The 18,996-nt window shown below is 45.6% G+C and overlaps 2 protein-coding genes across 5 annotated transcripts in view; one reads left to right on the top strand and one right to left on the bottom strand.

Moving 5' to 3' along the window:
* LOC135377530 (ATP-dependent RNA helicase abstrakt-like) overlaps window positions 1-18,996 on the top strand; it is a 289,645-nt gene that overhangs the window by 132,783 nt on the left and 137,866 nt on the right. The gene's annotated exons all lie outside the window — the stretch shown is intronic.
* LOC135377531 (transcription factor collier-like) overlaps window positions 1-18,996 on the bottom strand; it is a 97,743-nt gene that overhangs the window by 75,789 nt on the left and 2,958 nt on the right. The window contains exon 1 of one of the 3 annotated variants that reach the window (XM_064610022.1): window positions 15,149-15,440. The exons of 1 other annotated variant lie outside the window; for it this stretch is intronic. In XM_064610022.1, coding sequence (XP_064466092.1) covers window positions 15,149-15,273 — 125 coding nt within the window. In that variant the 5' untranslated portion in view covers window positions 15,274-15,440. Of the gene's footprint in view, window positions 1-9,461; window positions 9,469-15,148; window positions 15,441-18,996 lie in introns of those variants that run through there. One more of the 3 variants, XM_064610024.1, reaches the window with a different exon arrangement.

Raw genomic sequence — 18,996 nt, 5'->3', positions numbered from 1 at the left:
TGACGCACGGGCTGGGCCAGTGAACACGACGTCAGTGGTGGCTGTCTAGAATGACACTGGCTTCCTATTGGTACTTGTTTTTACTTTCCCCGCGTGTGAACTTTTCTGAAAGAATTGTTGCGTCGGTTCTAAGTGTGAAGCGCAGAAGAGGGGGCAAAGCGGAGAGTTCTGAAGGACCTTAAAGATGACCATTAGACAAGGCTGGACATGTGCAATCTGTGTTGTGCGTAACTGAAACGAATTCACAAGTAATTCGTACTTTTAGAGGGCATTGTTTACACAAAACTTTATTTTCTTGTTTTTTATTTTAATTTTTTTGTTCGGTCAGTTGTTGACAAGACCAGGGGAAAACTTTGTCCTACGACGGGTGTCAGTCAAACTCGCGTTGGTGAAACGCGTGGTGGTATGCGTCACCCAGTGGGTGGAACGCCATGAGCTCTTTGGGGAGAGCAAAGCGCGGCTCACACAGTGCTCGGAGCTGAAAAATGAGTCTCATGCAGGTTGGACTGGCCATGCTGTGTCTATAACGATGTAGCCACCCCAGAATTCCTCGGAATCATTACCTGGTTTGTTAGTGCAGCAAACAATTTTGATACTATACAGACAATACGAACACGGAAAAACTCGACATCATTCTGCCCTCATTTGTGGCGCGCAATCTCCCATCCCGCTCTTTTTGCCCCATTTCGAATTAGTGGGTCGAAAAGTCATTGTCATTGCCCCTTGAAGCAAACGTTCTGCCTCTCTTCCCCCAATGAAACACTGACGCGCCTGACCTGGACGGAATCCCGTAATCTTCCCGGAGCAATCGAATTTGCCATAGCTGTCACGTTGCCCTGTTACTTGTGCTTTTTGCCAGAACGTTAAACCATGTTGATTGAATTGGATTGAATATAAAGCACTGTAAACACCAACGAGCCCATGTATAGCACGTAAAATTTTGACGCTGCAGTCCATGACCCTGACAACCTTTGTCAGGTTTTCGAAACAAACAAAACATGCGCCTCAGGCTCGGGAACAGTATGGGTTGCCATCAACGACCGGTCTCAGAAATTCCGCGGCGGATTTGGCACAGCTACGCGCTGCCCGCCTCGTTTCCCTCTCTTAACCCTAATCCCTAAATTAGCCGCACCTCGGCACATAAATGGCACCGTCGCACATTAAATTAGATTGCACGCTGCCAAAGCGCCACCGAAACAAAAATATGGGAGACGAATCGGAATTAGATTCGGCCGTCACCGCCAAGGATGGCATCGCCCAAACGCCGCCGGCGCTCACAGGGGAGGAGGTGTACTTCTCCCTCTTCGCTGCTATCGCTCTGGGTCATTTGAAGCATATACATTTTGCTGAAAGGCACTACATCAGTATGTCCAATCACGAGAAACGTCAACTCATCTATAACTTCGTCCAGACGGTGAAGGAGACACCGTGGGCGAGGTGCTAGCGATCGATTTGGTGCACGTATCGGTTGCACGCAGAATGGCCGCATTGTGCTATACTCTGAGAGAAAAAAAAAGAGTACTCTTAGTCTTTTTGGCGACTAGATATATCACCATTAGTCCCTTATTTGGGATTACATGGATGCAGGTTTATACGAATTTTAGGGACTTTATGCAGTTCTGGAGTAAATCGGGAGTGAATTCCAGGGTCCATGAAAAAATAGCAGCCTGAGCTTCGGCTACGCTCTCAAGAAGGACGGCACATCCGACAACTGAACGATGTGTCGTCCTTCTTGAGCGTGTTGCCCAAGCTCAGGCTTATATTTCCGCGTGGATCTCTTCCACCAGCTGGACCGCGTTTATGCCGTCTTCTCCGTAATTTCAGGGTCTAGAATGGGGAGTAATTCAGTCTAGAGGAGCAGAAGCTGCAATTGCTCCCCTAAATTTGAAATTGCTTCCCAATTTGCTTCCTTTTTCTGCAATCAGTGCAAATCATAATTTCTGTCACTCTTGTTGCGACCATTACCAATAGGCCTACACGGGCATTATGGGGAAGAACAGTTCTTGGGTATAGCGCCTATATAGCGTCACTATAGCGCCTATAGCGTATATGGGGAGCGCCTATAGCGTCACTATAGCGCCTATGGCGTGTATGGGGAGCGCCTATATAGCGTCACTATAGCCCCTATAGCGTCACTATAGCGCCTATAGCGTGTATGGGGAGCGCCTATATAGCGTCACTATAGCGCCTATAGCGTATATGGGGAGCGCCTATAGCGTCACTGAGAAAAGCAAAGGGGAGATAGAGGATTGCGCAAACTACAAATGTACGTGATTACAACATGTGAATAGTGAATATCCAACTTGTGAATAGCGAAATTGCGAGCAGAGCACTTGAGAAGTAGTATTTTTTTAAATGTTTTTTTTTGGGGGGGGGGGAGGGAGAGAATTTGTTATAAGTAGCAGAAGACGTCGGGACACGAGTTCAATTTCTCCTCTTTTTCTTACAAACAAACAAATGCATGCTGCTATAAAATACAGCTTATCAGCAGCATATTTTCTCACATTTTTGGTCACCTCATCATTAGAGTTGAACTCTGCGCATTTTTATCTTGCGTCAAAGGCAATAATTTCCTTCCGTTTACTTTCTTCTTCCCATCGTCATCAACACCACTTTCAGCGAGTTGTATATCTTGTTGCGACTTCTGCGAATTCGATTACAACTATCCAACTCAAGTAGATTAGTCACCCATAGAGCGACGCGATGTGGAAATACTAACAGGGTTACGCTAAATTATACAGGGTGTCCCACCGAAAAAGGACCAGGGGCTAAAGCAAAAAACGGAGTGCTGGACACAAATGGAACCAACTGTACGTATTTGGCAGTTGTGTGGTCTATCCAAAAATATTTTTGTCATCGCCCCTTGTTAATTAATTAGCGGTAATTAATTTCCTAACTTTTTAATTATAAAAGCTACGAAGTTGTTCCAATGAGAACATCTAATCTCTTCGGTCGCCTTATACCAAAGCCGTTTTCAAAACAAAAATCCGTTCGATAGATCGTTCGCAAAAAAATTCGTGAAGGAACACCATTTTTTCTTTATTTTGTTCATTACGCATCTCTAGAGACGCGTCTTTCCTTCACCCACAAAACGAGACGATGAAAGAGCACACTATCGTCTCTTGCGTCCTGGAAAAAGATTAAAAGAAAACAGAAAATGCAACCCAAGGTAAGGGCAGTTGCGATAGAATCACCCGATACATTTGTTTTTGTTTTGTTTCCGCAAGTTAAAACTCATCTTCGACGCATGAAACGGCACTGTGCTCTTTCACTCGCTCACACAAGGGGGTGAACGAAAGACGCGTCTTCGAAGATGTGCAATGAACAAAATAAAGAAAAAAAATCTATCGAACTATCGATCTATCAAACGGATTTTTGTTCTGAAAACGGCTTTGGTATCAGGCGACCGAAGAGATCAGATGTTCTCTTGGAACACCTTCGTAGCTTTTATAATTAAATTAATTACCGCTAATTAATTAACAAGGGGCGATGAAAAATACATTTTTGGATAGACCACACAACTGCCAAACAAGTACAGTTGGTTCCATTTGTGTCCAGCACTCTGTTTTTTCTTTAGCGCCTGGTCCTTTTTCGGTGGGACACCCTGTATATTGCCATCTCCATATTTTTCTTCGTATGTCCATTCCGTATAAATTTGAGGGTACTGACATAACAATACCCGGGTAACGTTCCTGCATCTTAAGAGCACGACTGAAGGCGATAATTGTGATTCTCTGAATGGCTAAGCGCGCTCAATAGCAAAACAAGCGGCGCAGTACATTTTAAAGAGGCTCCACTTTCGCTCGTGTCGAAAGGCGTTTTTCGTTACGAGCGGCTAATAACTGCCAAGGCGTAAAGCTGCGATCGAGGACGGCTGAAATAAAGCACCTCGCGGGGAGGGGGAAACGATGCCTCCTTGGAAGAAGGAAAAAAAAAACCTTTTCGTTCCTCTTTATATTCTTTCTTTGTTTTCCTGAGCGACGACACGTCCTGGTCGCACAGACGAAACTGCCAATCGGGAATCTGTTTCGATCTATATTGCAGTGTTTCACTCTCACCCTCGTCGAGAATAGCACAGTGCTATCCCGTCGCGGACGAATCGGAAAAGGGGCAATAAAAATCGAGGTCGGAAACAATGAAAACGATTTCGTTCTTCCCTCTGTGGTGACTACTCAGTAACCTGGCCCGCGTGCACGGTGCTTCAGAAAGAGGAAACAAACAAGTGTCCGTATATCCCTAACCGAAGTTGGAACCAGGCTACTACAGAGCTCCTATGGCATGTACGTGTGTTCGGACTTTGAAGCAGCTGTGCGCGACTACGACATAAGGCACCAGCTCGCGTGGCTCACTGGTTAGCGCGCTGGCCTTGTCACGTCGAGACTGGGAGGTACCCGGGTTTGAATACCGGAGCCGGCTGTTCTGTCTGCGGTTTTTCCTGGGTTTTCCCTCAGACGCTGTGAGAGATATAGCGGCACCGTTCCCTTAGAAGTCTGCCCAAGGCGCACATTCTCCCCAGAGTGTTAGTCGTGACGTTGCCCACCTCTGTGAGGCCGACAACGGCGAGCTCTTTCAGCACCAGGACCACTACCACCACGAAATAATGCAGTTGCCGGATAGGTTAACTTCAAAGGTCTGAGAGGATTGCAGGTGTGGATAGATAGAAGTGTGATAGATAGTGTGATACCTGAATCTACAACTCTGCCGGTATTCCACAAGCATGGCTGCCGGGAAAACTTCAGACGATACCTGAGTGCCTGGATGCGAGCTTGTTGCTGAGACGATTACCTGGAGACGGCAGCGTGAAAAGCGGGCCCATCTGTCAGCTCGTCCACGGCGCTAATACAGAGGGACGACTGTCTTCTCATTTTATCAACAGAGCGCGGTACGAGAAAGACATTGGGAGCGACAGGCGCAAAGGTTAATATTATCGATGTGATTTTAGTTGTCTTCCTGTCTGTAGTACAAACTGCCTCAACGAAGTATCGAGTAGCAGACGCCAAGGGAACAACTTGCGGCCTTGCTTTAGCAATGCGACCGTTGGACAAAAGGTTCGGTTGCAGAGGATAAAAAGCAGGAAAATGGGCGAGGATATGCGATATGTCATGGATGAGGGCATTGCAGAATAGTGCCAGTCTGTCTGTCCGAATATCGCAATGTCCGCCTGAATAACGGATTGACTTCGGGACATCACGCGACAGCTCATCTGCTTTGGAAGGCCATTATCGATACCACCATCCGTCGTTGCAAATCGGCTGGTGGGACAAGCATTTACGAAGAATATGACAGATGGGTTAACTACTATTTGCAAGTCATCGTCCACTTGCACATCATCTGATACGCTCACCGATATTGCAATGCAGCGGAATGTCCTCTAGCATTCGTATGCTTAGAGCTATGACATCTGGCGATGGTCACACAGTGTGGATGTGCAAGCCTCGAACGCAGATTGCGACACGGTGAGAAAGAATTTCGTAAGTTAAAATAGTAAAATCAAAGGTCAACTGCAGATCACAGCACCGCGAACGGTGTGTAGCTTAAAGGCCCGTTCCGACATACAGCGCTTTGCTCCAGAGCACTGGAAAACAGCGCTGTTTTCCCCTCCTCTCCCGGCTGCGACTCGATGGAAAACAGCGCTTGGCGAAGTTGAGCTTCGATGAACTTTCCCATCGCTGTCTCCCAGCGATAGGCTCCCTGAACCAATGAGAACGCGGCGCCACGTTCACGTGACGGTACGATCACGTACGATCACGTGAGATCACCAAGTACAGCGCTGGGACAAGCGCTGCAAGTGCGAACCCCACAGTGGAAATACAGCGCTGTCGGAACGGGCCTTTACGCATGCTACATCTTTATTTTTCTTTATTTCCGTTTTTTCCTTTATTTCCGTATTTTTCCACACTTGTCTCGCGACGTAAAGCCCCGAATTATTATTATTATTATTTATTTCCGTATTTTCCCTTTCTTTTCTGGGGAGAACAAGCAAATAACGTTGTTTTGTAAGTCTGTACCCGCATATCTTTGTGTTCAGTACAAAAAAAGTTGTCTTTATGTCGTTCCGTGACCGAATTCACCTTGCACATATCCGAGTTGCTGTACAATGGTTCTAATGTTGTACCGGAATAGACGGGTGTTGGTGGTGGTGGTGGTGGTGGTTGTGACGAGACCGGCTTGCCGTTGTTGGCCTCAGTCATGTGAGTAGTGCTACGACTGTAGCCAGGATGAGATGAGAACGAACGAAAAACACTACAAAATATCCTCAGAGACAATAAATCACATAATTGTAGCGTCACCGCTTCTCATTTGACGAGAGTGTGAAGCACACGTCTTTTGATGACATTACCATGAATGCAAAGTGCTCCAAAAGGGGCGTACGCCTCGCATATTTTTCGCCTTTCGCATCGCGAGAGAGAACAATATCACGAAAACAGGGATGCCCTACACCCGTCATTTCTGCAATTGCCCTCAAGCGGTTGCTTGTGGCAAAATCACTGTCTTGTTCCTATCACACGTCATTTGGCAACATTGTTTTGAGGTCATGTGACTTTGTTTATATCCAGTTTTGGCACTTGCTCCGACATGTTCCCATCAGCATAAAACGAAGAGACGAACGTATAGTTTGTCAGTGTAAATTGTGCGCTGCTTCTTAGGCAACATGGTACAGGTTATTCCCATGGGCGCACCGAAAGGGGGGCAATGGGGGCCGTGCCCCCACTCCCTGGAGCTTCAAAGTTACTCGAAACTGTCACTCGACTTACTCGACTGTCACTCGAAAAATTGATTGAATTGATTTATAGGTCATCATCATTATTCTCAGATGTCATAATATGAACCTCTGAACACCCGCACTGTCCGCAGCATCCGTCTCCAGGAAAAGAGGTTGGGGGTTGCACGCTTTGCGCCCAGTGAAAGCACTTTGCCCCCTCTCCTTTGCCCCCTCACTTTGCCCCTCTCCCAGGAAAAAATCCTGGGAACGCCCATGATTATTCCGCTGGGGCACGAGTGCATCGCGTCGGCTGATCACATCTAGTGGTCATCAGTACGAGGCCTCAATTACAAGTCTACGTCTTTTACTGTAAGAATATAGGATAAAACTGATCACAGCAGAGGTCGAAAGAAGTCGCAAAACGATGCACAGAAATGGAAGTTGTCGTTTATAAGCGCTTTGGCCGCTGATCATGGCCGCCGCCATTGCATTTCGGCCACGTGCAAGTTGACCTTTCCAATGACGTGTGACCAGGACCTGTCCAGAATGTATTTCGTTCGCATGGCACGGTATTGTCTGTGGACCGATATGTTGGGGCCCCCCTGTGATCACGAACGAATTGCTTCCGCCTTTGCATATTAGTGTTCGTAGTCAACAAGTGCTGATTACTTTGTGGCTTCAAAAAGATGGGTAAATTATGGGAAGCTGTGCTCCAAGCATAACTCGCAGCTTTGTGAGAAAAAAATGGCAGAGGAGAAGAAGTGGAGAATAAAGTATGAACGAATGCCGATTTTTCAAGGTGTCACGAAGCCCATATAATATAGCAAGACTGAAGCCACATTCTACTGCGAGGAACGTCGTGCAATGACCAAGTTGATGACCAAGCCTGCGTTCGATCAAATACGCAGCGTGCTGCTAACCTCTTTTCAATTGGAGTAGGTGTCATGTGTGTCATTGTGACAAGGCAGGCCTTGCGTGGTAGGACTTGTAATACGACTAAATTACTGCAGTGTGTAACGCGTTGTTTTCACGAACCACACAAGAAATCGCTGCACTATCGGCGAACTTTCGGTGGCGCACGACGACGCATTTGTGCGATCAAAACAAAAAAGAAATAAAATCGTGGTAACCAAGCTCTGCGTCGCAAAAAACATAGCCACGCAAACTTTGCTCTTTGCATGCATTTCGAATGGGGCATGGCGGTCTCCATACAGTTGCATCCAGCTACCGCTTGGGGTGCCAACGGTGCAGCAACCGAAATGGAGTCCCATATGAATGATCTGTTATTTCGGTTTCTGCACCGTTAGCGCCCCTAGCGGTACCCGCACACAACCTTCCGGAGACCGCCATGTTTCGAAATGCACCGAGAGTCGGATAGCAATGTTTGCGTGGGTATCAGTTTGTCACACAGAGATTGGTTACCTATCTTTTTATCGCATAAATCGGTCGCTGTGCGCTTCTGGAAGTTCGTCCGGTAAGCAGGCAACGCGTTACGTGCGCAAAAACGTGAATACTTTATCTACAGACACCCTGCATGTGCATAGGAATCAATGGGTTTCATGAAGAGATATTGATTCGATGAATTTGAAAGACGGTTCATGTTGGAATAACCGATGCGAGCAAGTGACTAATACTAATGAGCCTTCCCTACATCTTACCAACTCGATTCTTGTATCTAATTAGAATTAAACGTGCGCGATAATTGCACATGGGCAACGAACTCCACCGAAATAAATTTAGTTCCGGATCCACGCACTAAGAATGTACTTCTGATACCTACAAATTAAATTACACTGCGCAGAAAGATCGCGGCATGCGGAGCAATATATATGTAGTTCTAAAACTGCAAAGCACCAAATTCTGTACTGAGGTATAAAATCAAGTAGCGTGAGCAATATAATATTCCATCTGATTGCTTGCAAGTGTACAAATTGACAGCGCTTAAAATATGTTTAGCCTATATTTGTGGCAAATGAATCCAGGGAAGAAATAAGCTTTTGCCGTTGAAATCTGTTATTACGATTGTTCTTAAATTTAGCCTGGTTTGTTCAGTGGTATCAAGCGGGATTATCGAGATGTTGATCGACTCTAAAAGCATTATATCATCAATTACTGTTACTCAAAATTTTCATGTTCAAGACTGAAACAAGGTTGTTCATATTTAGCCAGTCTGGAATTCTGGCTGCGAGAAAGAAACAGTAACCTGTGCTCACATACTCTGCAGTGCAGAACAAACATCAGAAAAAGATCGATTGCTCGTGTCGACAGAGAACGACTTGGAAAAGTGTATTAGAACTGAAAGTGATTTTTAACAATACTCAATTAAGTTTCGCTACGTCAAATAACTAACCAAATGAGGAGTATATGAACGCTTTATAATATGGAGGAAGGTATGTACACAGCAATTCGTTAGCTGTATCGCGCATAATTACGTCGAATGGTAAAAAGACAGACAGAATATTGCAGCACATTGCTCTGTAATGTAATTCGATATTATCTAAATTCTTGCATGCTGTGTAATATGCACGATTTCTACATGCGAACTTTTTATGCAATTATAATTCCGTTTTCTTGATGTTTCAGGTCATAATTCATGTTTTATCTCGCCTAATGAATTTGTGTAATACCTTGCTAATCTTTATTAGCGGTTAACATTTATTAACGATATTGGTACAGAGCATCTTACACTGACAGTTATACTGCTTCGGCTCGATGGAGAAAAGTAAAGATACGCATAATGAAAGTTCTTTCGTCTTACCTCTTTTCGAAGTTCCACAAGCTTTACATGAGAAGAAACAGAAAGGAAGGACGTTACGTTAAAACAATAACAGTTCATATCATCCTACATGAAATCGTACAACAGAACAATAAATATAGTTCAAGTATAACAACATAGGTTCGGACACTATCCCTCACCGTGAATATGACTGTCCTCGATCATAGTGTGAACCGTTACAACGCAGGGCAAGTTTTAGAGGTCGACAAGAATCAGCAGTTCGCTGCAACGAATTGGCATCTGTTGGATACTGAGGCTAATCCGACATGGCGGCATCTGCACGTCCCTTCCCCTCATAAAAGTAGGCTACCCTTTGACACAGTCTTTTCCATATTACGCCGTGTGCTTTTTTTACAGTGCTCGGAACTGATGGTTGTTCTGATGTCACGAAAATCGCCACACTTCGCTCACTTATCCGCGGAGTCTGCGATACGCATTTTAAAATGTTACGCTGAAAAGAGAAAAACTATTTCAAAATGTCGCTTTGTACAAATGCACACCACGTAGCCTCGAACCAGCGACGGCGTGTTTACATTTCCGTGCGCCTTTACGCCCCCATAAGAGCACTAAAAGCTGTGAGAAGGGCTTCGAAGCTCGGTTATTTCTTGCTGAGCGTTGTGATTGTCGGTGGTTCCTAGTTACTGCATGGGCGCCATTTTTGCACTGTGTAACACAAAATTTTCTTGACTTTATTTTTGTGGTCTAATTTCTCGTATTTTATGCAACTATTGTAAGTATCGCAACCTGCGCACAGGGATGCATGTTGGGGAAGATAAATCAATATATTTGTTTGCTGCACGTAAAAAGAAGTAGGATGTTTAACGTGCCCATACATATGAAGCCGCAAACATTGCCTAACTTTGAATAGGCAGAACTTAGACAGATTATTTCTCAGGGTCAGGCGTTACGTTATAGATGTCCAGCCATACATAACCGTTACTGCTACATGTTAATGGCACTGTTTGAGCAAGGCTCCTTGGTAAAGGTAGGCTGTCAGCCCCCAGTTTATCGCCTTAACCTCGTTATTAGCAGTACAGAGATGATCCGCTTTGTTAGAGTAGCTTACGTCGGTGTTGAGTCAGCGTGCATGGTTTCTCTATGGTGCACTTACGCGCGGCAATGTGATTTTTTGTTCGCTGAGTAGGTCACGTTGAGAATTCGAACCCATACAAGACCATGGCTCATCTATTATGCAGTACACGCTGCGGTGATATTACATAGTAAAAACGTGACTAAAAATAAATTTAAGCGTCAACTCAGCATCCTCGTAAGAATATTAACTACCGACTTTCACTTTTTACTGGACCCTCAGGTGGGCGAAAGTTCATCCACAGATCGACCACTGTGGCGTCGTTCATGATCATAGTTGTCTCGCGACGTAATGCCACGAATTATTATTATTAAAACTTTTTACTGGGAAGCAACCGACAGAAACTCGAAACCATATGGCAACAAAAAGCGAGAATGGAGATGTATCATCATGTTTTTCCAACATGAAGCGTACTTATCGCATCTTGATTTTAACAGCGGATGAAAACTTGCTGATCAGTCAGTAACTTGAATGTAAGTCACGAAACTGTGAGATTATGAACAGCAATGTAAAGAATCCACGCACAGTGTCTTGAGACGTGTGACTGCTTGTGTATCTCGCCTGGTGTTTGTGTGTCTTGCTTACGCCATGCATGGAGTAAAGAGGTGTAGTAAGCGCTTTTTGGTGGATATAGGGATTGCTTGTTGCGAAACGCTGTAAAGACATTTGTCGAGTGCATTTTTTCGGGGAGCTGTCTGTGCACGGAAAGCCAATGAACATAGCGAGCCAGAATTGTGAAAATCTCATTTACTACTCGCTGCATAGTTCGCGCATTGTACCTTGATCGGTACTTCGAGCCTCCTCTTGCAAACCTAGTATGTATTTCTTTCGGCCCGCTATGAGTCGATTACCTTGATTGGTGTAGCGCATTGAGATAGCTTTGTCGAAATTCTACACTCTTAGAAATGAGGGTGGGGGGGGGGGGGGTAATGGCAGGATAGGCTCGTCTCTTAGAAATGAACCTCACCGTATAGCACGCTCCTAGCCAACCATCATCTCGATATCGTTATCTGCCCTCATTTGTTGAAAACGGGAGCTGTACGCCTTTTTTGTGACAATTATGAACAGCATAAGTGTCACAAAAAAGGCGTGCGCCTCCCGTTTTCAACAATTTACAGCAGATAACGATATCATTCGAGATGATGGTTGGCTAGGAGCGTGCTATCCGGTGAAGTTCATTTTTCGTCACCACCACCACCACCACCATTTTTAAGAGAACGAACTACCAAAACTCGCAACCTCGTGCGTTTTCTCCAAGAAACGGGCCTCGTGCACTTCCGCCTCACCAGTATCGTTCATCCTCCATATACCTCATCCTGAACACTTAAACTCTCTTCACCCCCCCCCCCCCCTCGCTTTTTTTTTTTTTTTTGCTATAGTCGTGACGATGCCCAGTCGTGTGCAGCCAACAACGGCAAGCTATTTCGCCCCCCCCCCCACCACCACCACCACCATATTTAAGAGTATCTCTGGAGTAATCTGAGTATACACAGTGGGTACAAATGTGATCGAGATAAAGATTGCATGATGTGATCGGTAATGTTACCGTTACAGGACAGTGTTACGCGTCCCAGCAATTTGTCCGTAGACCGCGTCACACATGGTTGTGACAAAGGGAGGTGCTTGCGCTACATTTTTCGTTGTTGCACGAAACTTTGCGGATAGCTCCCGCTTGAGTTTCGTCATTCGGGAAGTTTTAGGCCATTTTCTCCACAAGTGTGTTCCAGGCATTTGCTAGATTTAGGAAGTAATTCAATACACCGTGGGACCCACGCAGAAGGAAACGAAAATATTCCGACTATTCCTCGGTGCCCACAGGCATGAGACGCGCAAAATCCGCTTATAAATATTTCCCTCTCCGAAACGTGATGTGAATGTGTGATATTGACTATATGGTGCCGATATGACGAAGTCACACAATCAATTTTCAGTGTGTAGCAGCGTCCGCACGAGAGAGAGAACAAAAAAAGAAGAAAAAGAAAAAAGCAACAACAAAACAAAAACAAACGATGGGTGAGGTAAATGACACTTTTGACGTTGGAGTTTAATTCGTTTTTCAAGGGATTTGTTGTTTGCACTTTGCTTGCACCGTGTCGGACGTTCGACTAATCTGCTTTTTTTCTTTTCTTACTTTTTTCGCTATGTAATGCGGATTAAGGTACGCGTGGTGGTCAATCACAATGTTATCCTCTCGCCGAGCACAAAACACACACACACACAAAGCCCAATTAACATTCACACGACATTGTGGATGCAGAATGTCGTGTGAATGTGATTTCTAAGTAACGGAGACATCTTCTATGAAATGAAGAAAAGAATGCATTCAGGTTACACCAAATATGAGAATTGTAAACGATAAATTATTGTGGCAAATATAGTACATCTGTTCCTGCAGGGATTCTCTGTTATGTTTTCCATTTCAATTTGCAACGGTTTAAAGTTTACCGCTCAAACGGAAGTATTTTGTCAACAGTTTGTCTTCTTGAAGGTAACACTTTAAAGTTTAATTAGTTTCTCTCATAAAAAGGCAAACAGAAATGTCCTTTAACGCGGAGGCGTACTTTTGCTCATTTTGCTTCAGCTTTATGTGCCGTCCATGCAGGTGAACAACATCAGCGCGACATCCGGAGCGAGGTAATGATAACAGTAAAACCCTCCAGCACCCTCTAGCGGCAAGCAAGGTAAGTTTGTACAAACACTACTACCAAGAATGCGTGTATCACGAACGACTAGCATTTCCATGTTTTTCTTTTACCAATCAATCAGTTAGCATTTGCTCCATGAAAGGACGCATAAAAAAAAACGACTTACAGGATGCGCATCACAATATATAATGTGTGGCATAGCGAGCTCCTCATATATTAACCCACATGCACCGAGGTATGGTACCGCAATTGTTGCGGTGAATCACCTCATCCCATCGTCGTTCGTGTAGTTGTTGTTGTTGTTCCTTTATGTTAATTGTCGACAGCTGAACTACTACAAAAACCATTTTTGCATCGTAGCGATGTAGATGCTTACTGCAATTGAATATAACGCATGATAACTCTACGCTTGCGAAATCGCAAGTTCGGCAAAATTCCAAAACGCCCCTCTTTCCTCCCGCAAACAGAAAGTGATGACAACGCGCGAGTTCACCCACGGCCGAAGAACGATATGGTCACACTTCATTTACGGCTTTAAATATTTCCGTACTTGAATATTTCACAACCCAGCAGCGGTCGGGCCCAAAAGTAGCGCTCGTACGAAATGTATGCCGCTCGGAAAGGACTGCAAAGTGCGAGTAATCCCAAATTAGCCGCCGCCGCGCACGATTTTTCACAACCGTTTCGTTTCGCTTCAACATTCGATTACGGCGGCGAATGACAAAAGAGAAATTTCCATCGTATTCTTGAATGAGGCTCAATGGCTTTCGATTGCTTTTCACAAAGGGAAAGGCAGGCGAAACCACACCATAAGAGATCCGACTGCCATTGTTCATGATTTATTGTGGCGGACTCACTGGGCTATATTGGGAACATTTATGCTCTCATGTAACGTGTTTTCACACGAAGGAAGGTAACAAGCGCTGACTTTAACCTAACTTTTCTTTTTTTTAATTCGGTGGAAAGTTTACTTTCATGAATTTAGTAAGAATTCGCGACGTGCGCGGCGTTTAGATTGAACGTGTCGAGTTTATATCACACGCAGCGCACTTCAGCTGTCCGCACTTCGTGTGTGACCACATGACAGCAAAGAATAAATGAAAATAACCGGTTTCTGTTTGTGTGTCCCGTAACATAGTGAATAAAGGGGAGGTACGATATCGAGTAATACGAATATTATTGAAATTACGCTATCGAAATTAGTCGCGGCATATACAAACTTGTTCAAGGCGGGAGATACTGTTACGGGTTACTGCACGGGGTTAGTGATTGATGGCTACTGATTGGTATATATTTATCCCGTGCTATATTGTCATTTCGTGGCAGAGTATTTTTTACAAGGAGCTGTCGAGATTATCACACATTGTGTCGCCTTCCACTTCACTCTGAAAATATTTTTTTTCGGGCACATGAGTATATAGACTTAATGCTGTTTGCGCCAACAGTTTTCGCAAAATAAGCTCGAGTTAGCTGTTCTTTCACTCGAGGGAGCAGTTTGTATGCGGTTGGAGAAGACAGGATAGCTGGTGAACCATGATAGAAACGAAAACCCCGAGACGGGGGCACGCACAGGGACTACACAACATCTATCCATCCCCGTGTGTTCTTCCGTCTCGGGGTATTCATTTCTATCACGTATGCGGATGTCAGTCGCAAGACTTCAAATTCTTGATATGAAATTTCAGTACGCGTTTTTGACGTTAGAGAACAAATTAGACAGCAAGCCCTTGTTTTTGAGGAACTTCCTCTGGCTCAAGAACTGCACGAGATGCACTGGCACAGATGTCGTATGCAACGCTGGCGAATCAAAACAAGAGTCCACATGAGAGCAAAGCCCTGGGATGAAGGTGGACTACGACCTTGCAGTAGCACTAGTCAAGGCCAAGTTTTGTCCCAGGTTGCCATTCATGGTGGTTAATCCCAAAGGGGCTCACCTGGTTTGATCGAGCATGGCGGGTTGCATCCAGCCGGTGCGGAGTTGAGCCGTGACCAAGGGCTCTTCCTTGAGACTAGCCATTGGACCCCGGGGCTGAAGCCCCGTGTCCTGAAGACCAAACATCGTCAACAACCCACTGGGGGCCTTGTCAAACGTCTGGACGACGTGACCACTGCTTGGAAAAGTGCCGACTGGGGAGACCTGTTCACCTGTTCGCCATTGCGTGAGAATGCCGACAGCCGAGGGAGCTCAGGGCCCTGGGGGCACGGGCCGCGAGTCAACAACACGCCCGGCAGCGCACAGTCGCAGGAAATGGCGATTTGACGGTACCAAACCTCCGGGGGTCCGCTTTTGTGAGCACACGCCCCACCAGGACCCAAGTAACAGGCGCCTCCCATAGGACTGCCCCCCTGGAGACACGCCGCCGTGCGGGGTTTCTACGGCCAACAGGTGACGCCGCACAAAACCCGCCTTTCCAGTGACGGAGGGCGTACGTAGGAGGGGCAAACATTCAAAATCGAACCAATGAGACAGATTTCCAGTGGCGCCCTCTGTCCTGCCACGCTGCGTTTGCGCGCCAAAAGAGAGAAGCCACGTGCGAGCGCGTCGGACCGCGGTCCGCGTCAACTCCGCTCGCTGCCGAGCGGTGGGGCTCCCGGTCGTGGAGATGAACGCGCGGACTCCGATTTCCGAACGGCAAACAGCTCTTTGAAAACAGAGGGCGCAACGTCATCGTTTTGCCAGGAACGAAGGATGAGTACGCATGTTCTCAGCTCCATTGAACTACAAGTGTTGCAAAATACAGATGACAACATTGTCTTATCGTCATCTACTTAGGTCCATGCTCCTGCGGGCCAGGGATGGTCACCAAGTCCTCAGAATTTGGATTATTATAGCGGTGCTATATATTTTCCACGTTGTCACATAATCCTTCTCTTTCATCTCTGTTGTTTCAGGCAGCTATCGTGTCGATGAAATAGGTTTCTGCGTGGCAATGAACGAAGGACAACACCGGTGATTTAACTTAGTTTTTAGATATGCTCATGTATATGGATAAACATATATTCGCGATGGGGCCGAAGGGACAAATTTGTCATGCTCTTTTTGACCAAAAACTCGAGATGTACTACTTTGTCTGATGCTTCCACTGCAGTATGCTCAAAGAGAGGACGCGTTATGCGGTGAAGTTGTGTTTTCAGGGTGTAAGAGTGGAACATTTGCATCAGCATACAAGATTAAGATCAAATTCTGAAACCTCACATTTGCACGTACTGTCTGCGATAGAGCTCTATCGTTGTAAGACAAAGCGAGACAATTTGCATAATCAGTAAACCTGACCCGATGCGCCTCATGCTGTGCTGACAACGACGTGACTCCAGTTTATAGTATAGGTACATCCAAGGAGCCATTTCTCCCTATGGTACAACCCAATTCCTTCGTCCCACCACTTTCTGATCGGGATCGATTTGAACGAGTCTCATTTTAATTTCGACCGGTGTGAATGAGTTTTCGACTTCAATGCCTGCAGAGTGTTACCTGTATAGCTAACGCTTACGAAGCGATTTTTTTTTTTTTCAATCTTGTACCCCTTATACTTGAGAGGCGCGTCTCTCTTAAAACCGCTTATGACGACCGTCTCTCGCTTCCGTGCGACCATGTTTGCCACTTACCGCGAACAGGAGTGCCGCGCATAGCCCCTGTAGATAAAAACGTGCTTTTGCGGAACTAGAGTCCTTCACGGGATGCACGTACTCCGTGTGTTACCGAAGTCCATAAGGACCGATAATATGTGCTATACAGTGCCGAATACGTTGCATTCACAGAAACACGAACCTCTTGAGGATAATGTCTGCGAAAACTGACTTTATACCCAGGGTGTCTGAATCCTAGCTTCCTCCGTATATAAACAGGGGGCTAGATTGAGACGCCCTAGGCCTACCGATAAGCGTCATCTATCTATTTTCGTGGTTTTTATTTTTTATTTTTATGTTTAGCGCATGAGTCCACACTGAAAAAGAGGTAGAAGATAGATGGGCAAGTATTCTCGCGAAGCGCGCGCACGACAACGTTCTGCTCACCCAAACCAGCCATGTCCAGCTGAAGCTAATATGATATGGCAGCTTGTGTACTGGGCTTACAGCACTCCCTGGTCATGTGCGCCGCTCTCGACACGCCATCGCCAAGTGCGCGGAACGGAGCCTTGTCATCCTCGCTCATCGTAGCATCCAGAAGCTGGCCCGTTCTCTCTTTACCGCATAGCGCACGCCCCCTAGCCAACCATCATCCCAAGTGACGTCGTACTCTCCTCTGATTCGTTGAAAACGCGAAGCGCACGCCTTTCTGTGACACTTATGCAGGTATGTTAATTGTCACAAAAAGGCGCCCGGCCCGCGCGTTTCACAAGTCAGGAGTGATTTTTGTATTATTATGGTGTGGCAGTGGCGTGGCATTCAGCGTGTTCTGTGGTGAAGTTCTGTTTCCAAGAGTCTACAGAGATCATAAAATCGGCACTGTGAAAACACTCCACAGATTTTGGCGCCAGATAATAGTGAGTTTTAGTATGCCGTACGCTATGGCCGTTGCGTACGTAAGGGATAGCGTTGGTGGTTCATAACAACATAAAGATAGCTTCGCGCATAGCGCAGAACCAGCACGCTATCCCTTACGTACGCAAAGGCGATAGCGTACGATGCACTAAAACTCTCAAATATCAAACCGGAAACGATTTTTCGTTTCCTTTCTTTACACTCGTAGCGACGATTTCACGGAAGATAATATCACTCTGAAACACTTTAAGCTTCATTTACCGGCAATTTCGTATTGCATTTCGCAGGTTTTATTGCCGTCTACGCGCTGTGCATTCCAAATTACTATCGCATGAAGTTGCGGTTATATTTTTGTTCCACGGAGCGTTTTCTAGCCACCATTTTACTCCCAATCGCTCTCTCTCTCTCTCTCTCGTTCAAACTTACTGTCCTCATTGCAACTGTTTCATGCTCCTTGTGCGTTTTCCGAGCAGAATATCGTAGGGTATCACTCTTAAAAATGAACTTCACCTCATAGCACGCTCCTAGCCAACCATCATCTCGAATGATATCGTTATCTGACTTGATTTGTTGGAATCGGGAAGCGTACGCCTTTTTTGTGACACTTATGCTGTTCATAATTGTCACAAAAAAGGCGTACGCCTCCCGTTTTCAACAAATCAGGGTAGATAACGATATCATTCGAGATGATGGTTGGCTATAAGAACGCGCTATGCGGTGAAGTTCACTTTTAAGAGTGATAGCTGGAGCTGTTCCCCGTGTCTTCTTGCCTTGGCTTATCGAAAGCATAATGTTACAATGACCCAAGTAGCACAACATCTTGGCCCAGTTTTGGCCCAACATTGGCAATACAGGCCCAAAATTTGGGCAAGACGTTGTGCTACTTGGGGATGTACCCATTTGACCGCTGTCTTACATTTCCAGTGTCACTGCGCGAGGGTCATGGTCCCTTTCAGCGTATTGCAGCGTATACTCTTAAAAACCATCTTCGCCTCATAACACGATCAAGGCTAACCATCATTCCTAATGACGTCGTTCGCGCCCCTGATTTGATGAAAACGGAGGTGTACGTCTGTTTTGTACCACTTGTGCGGTACATAATTGGTACAAAAAAGGCAGGCGCTTCCTCTCTTCAACAGATCAGAGGAGAGAACGTTGTCATTCGGGATGAAGGTTGGCTACGAGTGCTATGCGGCGAAGTTCATTTTTAAGAGTGTAGGCAAAGAAGTCTTCCGGGAACTCTCAATATTTTGACAAATCACCCCATTCGTATGAGTAGCCGATTACAACTGATTCGTTC

Source organism: Ornithodoros turicata, chromosome 1 (assembly GCF_037126465.1).
Source record: "Ornithodoros turicata isolate Travis chromosome 1, ASM3712646v1, whole genome shotgun sequence".
NCBI classification, from domain to species: domain Eukaryota; kingdom Metazoa; phylum Arthropoda; class Arachnida; order Ixodida; family Argasidae; genus Ornithodoros; species Ornithodoros turicata.
The sequence above is the reverse complement of the archived record's forward strand: the minus strand, read 5'-3'. Positions and strand labels throughout refer to the sequence as shown.